Source organism: Triticum aestivum, chromosome 1B (genome assembly GCF_018294505.1).
Source record: "Triticum aestivum cultivar Chinese Spring chromosome 1B, IWGSC CS RefSeq v2.1, whole genome shotgun sequence".
In the NCBI taxonomy this organism is placed as follows: domain Eukaryota; kingdom Viridiplantae; phylum Streptophyta; class Magnoliopsida; order Poales; family Poaceae; genus Triticum; species Triticum aestivum.
The window spans coordinates 596466180-596475301 of record NC_057795.1 but is presented as its reverse complement, the minus strand read 5'-3'; the positions used below and the strand labels follow the sequence as shown (position 1 = coordinate 596475301).

Sequence of the window (9122 nt, the reverse complement as noted above, 5' to 3'; positions counted from 1 at the left end):
GGCGAGATTGCGAGGAGAAGGGCGCGTGGCGAAGCGCGGGACTTTATAGGCGCGCGCGAAGCGGCGCGCCAAATCTAGCGCGCCGCGTGCCGCTTTGTACCGCGCGTGCGCAAACGCTTCCTGCGCGCGCTAACTTCCCTCTACCGCTGGAGCGCTCGGAACCAACCGGCGCGCGCGAAAAATTGATTTTACCGCGTGGGCGCGCGTTTTGCCGCGCCTGTTGGAGATGCTCTAAGGCTGTGGGTAATCCATGAGCACTTTTTTTTCTTTTCAAAAAGCACCCTTATATTTTATATTTTATTTACACAAAAAATCCTCAAATAAAATTGAAAACGCCGGTGCAGGGGATGGGATTCGAACTCACGACCTGCTGCGATTAGCAGCGCATGCATAACCACTCCCAACTGACATTTGACAATTAGATATCACAGTTAGCTTTATATAACATGGACAGTACTAATTAAAGTGGAAATAAAAACGAAAAAAGGTGTGCAAAAATTGTATAGCCGTGTGTGTAACTAAAGAGATATACACATATCTTTTGTATTCTTCTTTGTTTTTTCCTATGTAAGTAAACAACTTATATTTCTTGATACACTTTTCCGAAAAATTGAATAAAATTTTGTTTGAATTAAAATAATTTGAAATTTGAAAATCTACACAAAAGGATATATATTCCAGGATGAATGTATGTATGTAATTATTTTGAAAAAATCACCTAAATTTTTGTTTGAATTCTAATAGTTTTAACTGAAAAAATCCAGTGCATTATGAATGCACGTAAAATCTTTGGAAAATCGACGAAAATTTTGCTTGAATTTGGATAATTAAATTTTGAAAACCTAGATAAGAGGAAATATAGTCAGATCGAATGTAATGTTTTTTAGATGGTTTTGAAAATCAACTTAATTTTTGTTTCAAAATTAATAATTTAAACTTAAAAATCTTGTACAGACTGAATGAACATAAATTCTTGTGGACAAATCAATGAAAATTTTGTTTTAATTTAAATAATTTTAAACTTGAAAATCTAGATAAAATAAAAATATAAGTCAGAATGAATGTACTTATTTTTTTTGGGAAAATCAAATTTGTTTCTTGAATTTGAATAATTTTAAATTAAAAATGTAGATAAAAGAAGATATACTGCAGAATAAATGTACATAAATTTCTTTTGGAGAAATCAGTGAAAAATTGTTTGAATTTGAATAATTTTGAAAAATCTATATAAAGAAAATATAGTTCGACCGTTTTGTCCGTAAGAAATTTAAAATTTAAATAATTTGAAGTTTGAAGAAAATAGACTGCTCAATCAGAATGATCCCACTCTCCCTTGATAATATGCATATGTCCTGGTGAATTTCTATTGACAGTGTAGTTTATTTAAATAGAACAAGATAAATAGCAACATACACACAAACATTTATATTCCTCACATGAACATTTTCTTGAAATGTGTGAACATTTAAAAAATGCAACTTACATTTTTTTAATTACACAAATATCTTTAACAATGTTTAAGCAGTTTTTAAATGTCACATACTTTTTAGGAAGTGTTTGGTTGCAGATCAGTAACGCAAACGCAAACGTAATTGGGTTACACTGTTAACGTAAACGGTATGGGCAAAAATCATACTTTGTTTGGCTACCAATGCTGTAACGTTAATGAATACCAGAGTTGGGCAAGTACCAGCCAAGGACGAACCGCTGGCTGGAAGCAGATCCAAGCTGCGCATGGCGGGCGAGGAAGGAGGCAGCATCGTTCGTGTCTTGGGGGCGAGGGCCTAAGAGCGAGGCTAACAACAAGGACAACAGCGGCGGCTGCAGCGACAATGCCGGCAGCAGATGCAACGACGGCGACCGGAGCGGCAGCGGATGCAACGACGACAACGGTGGCGGCAGTTTGCGGCGGCGATGTGGACAGCTGGTGGCGGCAGAAACGCTTTAACCAGAGGAGATAGCAAGGAGGGAGACACCACAGCGGATTTCATTACGGACAATTTCGACCGATAACAGATTTGAACTAGGCTGGGATCTAATACCACGTTATGTGATTACGGAGCAGTCAAAACAAACAAGATTTGATGGGATCCGTTGACGCTGTAATCAGGTTACGATACAAAAGCACCAACCAAACACCTCCTTAGTGTAACACATGAACATTTGTTAAATGTCACAAACAACAAAATATAAGTTTTTTTGCATCAATATTCCTGCTCGGAATAACACGACATGTTTTTGGTTTTCGTTTATTACTTTGTTGGGCTGAGCGAACATTTTGTTAAAAAACATTTCGTTTGTTCATTTTACATCAATTCGTTCCTGGTTAAGTGGCTACTGCAGTAAGATGTTTTTTTAACACGAATGTAGTGTCAAAAAATGTCATACATTACAGGACGGAGGGAGTATGTGCTAACGGATGCTCAATTAATTAAAAGCCGAGTGTTATTTTCTTCGAAAAAAGATAATCAATGGTTCACCTAACACCTCACCACTAACAGTCACTGACATATGGACCGCATTCATGCCGACACGGTACGTAAGCACAAGATACGGCTGGATACGGAATCAGTGACCGTATCTGTATGCATAGACAAGTTATGTGACTGCAATGACTTATTTTACAACTTTTAGCACTAAACTAAACATCTGATGCAAGTTCTATGACTGCTACTGATATTACCTCATAATGTTGATATGAACATCCTATGGGAAAACATAATACAAAGCTTGAAGCAACAAAAGTACCAGCAAAAAACAGGACTCGGGCTATCCATTTACTTCGTTCTAATTTTCACCCAACAACGGCACTACCTTGGTACCATATTTTGAAGAAAAATCAGACACATAAACCTAGGTCAATTCCGTCTACTGTCAAACAAAGCTATCAGTCAGATGTAGCTTGACTGGTACAAATACAAGTACAGTAATGCTAAGAAGCACACAAAGCAATTTGTGAGTATTAAGTAAAAGAAAGATCATTTCCTGAACCGAAACTCTATTGGGTCAAACTTCAAACATTGACTAACTAAATATCAAAAGAAACATGTCACAGTTCATAAAACGTGCTATTGGCGTTCAAATACACGTGAGCACAGAATCATCTAGCAATGATATCAAAATCTACTACTCCCTCCGTTCCGATTTACTCGTCGTGGGTTTAGTTCAAATTTGAACTAAAACCACGACGAGTAAATCGGAACAGAGGGAGTAGTTGTGTAACCCCAAACATAAATAAAATTACAAGTGGGAAAGAATCAATTTTTTTTGCAATATCCATGTCCAAAAGTAAGGGGGAAAAGTAAGAAACATTGGTGTGTCACTAGGAGAGATGCGTGGTGGTGGTCAAGAAATACAGGGAAACAAATGACTCTGACAACAGCTGTTCCTTGTGCGAGAACTACAATATTTTGGTTCAATGTTCATCAGGTATTTGTTCAAATCTACAACAAGCAACAAAACTGTGGCAGATCTCACAACCTTCTCCCTAAATAACACATGATAATGCATGGGTTCTTTCAGGTCATGATATCAGTTATTCACAGGTGGAACTAGGTTTAGTTCAAGGGAAACAGCAGCGCAAAGCAATATTTTAGCAACCAGAAAAGGCAGGTTCACTGACACAAAACATGAGCACAGCTGGTCCAGAAAACTAAAAAACAGAGAAAACTAAGACCAATTGAACCAGTCAGGGTAATATTTCAGAATTCAAGCTATTTAATAACATCATGAAATTATATTAAGAAATTAAAAAGGTACAAAGTTGCTCAAAATCAAAGAGATATGCCCTGGATACATCAAAATTATCTCAAATATGGTGACTAGATAGTAGATACATCCCTTTAAAAAGTTGCAGTAACACATCATGTTGAGAAAATCACAGTTCAAAGAGCTAAGATTAAAAAAACAGGGCTGTACTTCTCCCTTCACAGATCTAAGTAAACAATGCATATTAACCGATAATTGGTACACATTTGATTTAGGATGTCAGCGCTAACACTAATTCATTGAGAATGAAGAAATCAATGCTCTGAATTATATCAATCATCAAGGAATCAGCTGTCTCTTAGACCAAGTAATATCTGAATAATGACAACAACAGTTCTATTTAAGGTAATCAACCAGATGTAATGTTCAACATATAACCAGAATACAGTGCCTCACAAGTAAACTATGCATATTAAGCACACACACAAAAAAAACTATTCATATTCAAAGAATAATTGTTACCCACTTGATTTAGGATGTCAGCACTAACACTAATTCATCAAGACTGAAGAAATCAATGCTATGAATTATATCAATCATCAAGGAATCAGCTGTCTTTAGACCAAGTAATACCTCAAATAATGACAACAAGAGTTCTATTGAAGGAAATCAACTAGATGAAATGTTCAATGAAATTAATCAACCATATAACCAGAATACAGTGTCTCACAAGTAAACTATGCATATTCAGTAAAAACAACTACGGATATTCCAAGAATATGTGTTATCCATTTGATTTAGGATGTCGGGTTGTCGGCACTAACATATTAATTCATCAAGGCTGAAGAAATCAATGCTGGTTATATCAACCCAAATAATAACGACCAAACACACGCATATATGGCTTATACCGCGACAGGACGAGCCAACAATGGTGCCACGGCCGAGCGCATGTGCCTGCGACGCTATGACGCAAGCTGACGTGAGACGCATCAATTGGTCACAAGTAATACCTCAAATAACGACAACAAGAGCTCTATTTAAGGTAACCAACTTAGAGGTAACGTACGATGAGATTAACCAATCATATAACCAGAATACAGTGGTTCAAAGTAAACTACACATACTCAGAGAATAATTGTTATCCATTTGGTCTACGATGTCGGCTGTATCATTGATTCATGAGTGAAGAAATCAATGCTCTAAATTATATCAATCCATCAGGAATAAGCCATCGCTTAGACACAATAATACCTCAAATGACGACAACAAGAGCTCTATTTAAGGTAACCAACGTAGACGTAACATACAATGAAATTAACCAATCATATAACCAGAATACAGTGGCTCAAAGCAAACTACGCATATTCAGAGAATAACTATTATTCAGAGAATAATGTACAATGAAATTAACCAATCATATAACCAGAATACAGTGACTGTAACATTAATTCATGCCGGCTGTAACACTAATATTCAAAGAAACACGTCACAGTCCATAATATATTCTGAATGTGCTGTTGGCGTTCAAACACACATGGGCACAGAATGAGTTAGAAATTATATCAAAATCTACTAGTTGTCTAACCCCAAACACAAATAAAATAACAAGTGGGGAGGAATCAGAAGAAGGAAGAAGCAATTCAGAGTGTCACTACGAGAGGTGCATAGTGGTGGTCAAGAAATGCGGGGAAACAAATGACTCTGACATCAGCTGTTCTGTGTACTAGAACTACAACATTTTGTTTCAATGTTTGTCAGGTATTTGTTCAAATCTGCAACTAGCAACCAAACTGTGGTAGATCACGACCATCTATCTGAATAACATGAAAATGACTTGCCTTCTATATTTAACTTCTCCCGTGGGATACTGACAGACAGGTACAGTACAGATTCTTTCAGCTGATGATATCAGTTATTAACAGTTGGAACCCAGTTTAGTTGTAGGAGAACACCGTCGCAGAGCAATATTTTAGTCGCCAGAGAAGGCAAGTTCACTAACACAAAACATGAGCACAGCTAGTCCAGAAAAAAAACAGAGAAAATTAAGACCATTGAACCAATCAGGGCAACATTTCAGAATTCAAGCTAATGACAGCATCATGAATTTATATTACAAAATTGGAAATAAAAAAAATACAAAGTTGCTCACAATCAAAGGGATATACACTGGATGGAAAACTTAAGCAGTAACCAATTCAGCTGTAAGTCAAAGTTATCTCAAGTTAGATCCCTTCAGAAAGTTAAGTAACACATCATGTTGAGAAGATCACAGTTTAAAGAGCTAAGATTAAAAAACAGGGCAAGAGTTCTACCTTTAAAGATTTAAGTAGACTGGTACCCATATGATTTAGGATGTCAGCACTAACATTAATTCATTGAGGCTAAAGAAAACGATGCCCTGAATTATATCAATCATCCAGGAATCACCTATCTCTTAGACCCAATAATACCTCGAATGATGACAACAAGAGCTCTATTTATGGCAATCAACTAGACATAATGTGCAACGAAATCAATCAAAAGTATAAACAGAATACAGTGCCACACAAGTAAACTATGCATATTCAGCTAATAATTGGCATCCATTTGATTTAGGATGTCGGTACTAACACTAATTGATCAAGGACTGGAGAAATGGATGCTTTGATTATATGTCAACCCGAATAATAATGGACAAACACGTGTATATGGCTTACATCATGACAGGGCTTCGCACCAACAATCGGTGACACAGCCGCGTGCACGTGCCTCCGATGTGATGATGCAAGCTGACGCGGGACACGTCAATTGGGTCACAAGTAATACCTCGAATAACGACAACAAGACCTCTATTTAAGGTAACCAACATAGAAGCAACGTACGATGAAATTAATCAATCATATTACTGGAATACAGTGGCTCAAAGTAGACGACACATATTCAGAGAAGAATTGTTATCCACTGGATCTAGGATGTCGGCAGTAACATTGATTCGTGAGAGTGAAGAAATCAATGATCTAAATTAATTATCAATCATCCATGAATAAGCCCACTTAGACACAATAATGTCTCGAATAACGACAAGAAGAGCTCTATTTAAGGTAACCAACATATATAGAAGTAGCGTACGATAAAATTAACCAATCATATAACTAAAACACAGTGGCTTAAAGCAAACTACGCATATTCAGAGAATAATTGCTATCAATTTGATCTAGGATGTCGGCCGTTACATTGATTCATGAGACTGAAGAAATCAATGCTCTGAACTATATCAATCATCCAGGAATCAGCCTGTCGCTTAGGCACAATCATACCTCGAACAACGACAACAGGAGCTATAATTAAGATAACCAACACAGAAGTAATGTACCATGAAATTGACCAATCATATAACCGGAATAGCGGTTTGGTAACTAACAATCCACATACAAGTACTGTATGGCAACAGGTAACATCAGTCGATATAAGCTATATTAGAACGGAGGAACAATGTATTTACACAGCTTGTCTGCCAGCCTCGGTCCATCGATCTACTGCAAAACTTCTGCTGTTCTAGCTGAACAATCTGAAGATACTCCTAAGTAACCCCGCAGATTAGCGAAACCTCTCCTGACGATCTCTCTAAGTAATCAAGTCGAATCCCATTCCTGACAAGCAGCAGCGGCGGCGGCAGCAGATGGTGCTAAGAAATGGAGTAAATCTGTCAGGTCACCTGTGGCGGCGGCGGTCGGCGGCGTACTGGGAGAGCGGGACGATCTCGGAGAGCGGGGTGTTGAGCGGGGTGGTGACGGGGGTGGGGATGGGTGAGTTGCGGCAGACGGGGCAGGAGGCGCTGCGGCGCAGCCAGGCGTCGAGGCACATGAGGTGGAAGCGGTGGCGGCACTCGGGCATGATGCGCTGCATCTCCCCGTCGCGGTACTCGCAGAGGCAGATCGAGCAGGCGAGGTCGCCGGCGGCGGCGGCCCGGGAGAAGGGCGCCTTGGGGTAGGAGGCGATCACGGCGGGGTCGAGGCCGACGGGGGTGGACCCGGTGGCGCCCCGCGAGGAGGAGCCCGGCGAGTCGTCCTCGGCGACGAACACGAAGCGCGGCACGGTGATGGAGATGTGGCCCGAGCTGGACGCGGAGGAGGAGGCGGCCCCGTGGCGGCCGGAGTGGTGCTGCTGCTGCTGAGCGCCCTGGTGGTGGTGGTGGGCCGCGGCGCGGCGGCGGCAGCAGAAGTGGTAGGCGAGGAGGATCGCGGCGAGGAGCACGAGGAAGCCGAGCGCGATGGCGATGGCGTAGCCGAGGCCGATGTCGGCGAGCGCGTCGGCGAGGGACATGGCGGCGAGACGGCGGTGGTCGGCGGGGGCGAGACGGTGGGGCGGAATGGCATGGCGAGGTGGGGACGGGCGGGGGGAGGGGGTGGGGTGGGGTGGGGTGGGGGTATTTGTGCGCTGCCTAGGTTTTGCGGGGTGGATGTCGTGGTAGTTGGCGGCATTAATTGCCGGGGATGAGGGAGGAGGGGAGCGGAGTTATGGCGCGGGACGCACGGACGGACGCGCTTGCCCTGCCCTGCCCTGCCGATGCCGTGCTCCCCTCCTCCTCTCTGCTCTGCCGTCGCTGCCCAGCCGGTGTGAAATTGGGGGAGAGGGCGGGGAGGAACGCGTGCGTGAGGTCCCCGGGGGAGCAGCGGGCCATGGTGGGCCGTCGTCGGCCCGGCGGTGTGAAACGGGAGGAGGCGCTGGCTGGTGGGCTAGACGATCCTGTTCTTGTTGACTGGCGGACACACACACACAACAGTAGCTGGTGTGCAGGCCTACGAGCCGGGTACGAGATGGGGACAGTGCGTACGGGATCGCGTTGTTCCAAAAAAACAAAACGTACGAGATGGTTGGGGCATTCGAGGAGTTGACGATGGTGTTCTTCGAAGCAGCGGAACGCGGAACAGAGGGTTCTCGGTAGCAGGGTAGCAGGCCCACGACACCAAAAAAAGAAAATGCGCCGTTGCCGGGGATCGAACCCGGGTCACCCGCGTGACAGGCGGGAATACTTACCACTATACTACAACGACTTGTTGTTTGTGTTTTGGTTTGTTTTAAAATTGATGTGACATGGGCGTGGAGAATGGCGACCCAGTGCCGGGCTCAATGGTAGAGCGTTCGAATAAGACGGGAAATTCAGATGGGACGTTCAGCTTGCTGATTTCGGAAGAGCGAGGGAGAGAGAGAGCTGAGTTGTGAGCAAATCCTGAGGACGGATAAATTCACTTTAGAGCAGACTGTGTGATGTAAAGGCCGGGGCCAGCCCCCATTTTCAAGGAAAAACAAAAGAGCAGACTATGTGTACAGCATGGAGCATGTTCAGTGCAGATGCGTGGAGAATATGGTTTACAGGTGGAACGAATTCTCTTTCGCAAAAAAAAAAGTGGAAGGGAAGCTATCTAGGCATT

The 9122-nt window shown here is 42.2% G+C and overlaps 1 protein-coding gene and 1 non-coding gene across 2 annotated transcripts; both read right to left on the bottom strand.

Moving 5' to 3' along the window:
• Positions 1–7051: 7051 nt before the first annotated feature.
• LOC123141152 (RING-H2 finger protein ATL67) lies at positions 7052–8297 on the bottom strand. Its single transcript, XM_044560376.1, has one exon. It carries the CDS (start codon positions 8011–8013, stop codon positions 7402–7404), a length of 612 nt encoding a protein of 203 aa, XP_044416311.1. The 5' UTR covers positions 8014–8297; the 3' UTR covers positions 7052–7401.
• Positions 8298–8672: 375 nt separating this feature from the next.
• On the bottom strand, positions 8673–8744 carry TRNAD-GUC (transfer RNA aspartic acid (anticodon GUC)). Its single transcript has one exon. It is a non-coding gene; the product is annotated as a tRNA-Asp (tRNA).
• Between the last annotated feature and the right edge of the window lie 378 nt (positions 8745–9122).

Coding starts and splice junctions, on each gene's coding strand:
- LOC123141152 (XM_044560376.1), bottom strand. CDS start 8,013: ATGTCCCTCGCCGACGCGCTCGCCGACATCGGCCTCGGCTACGCCATC.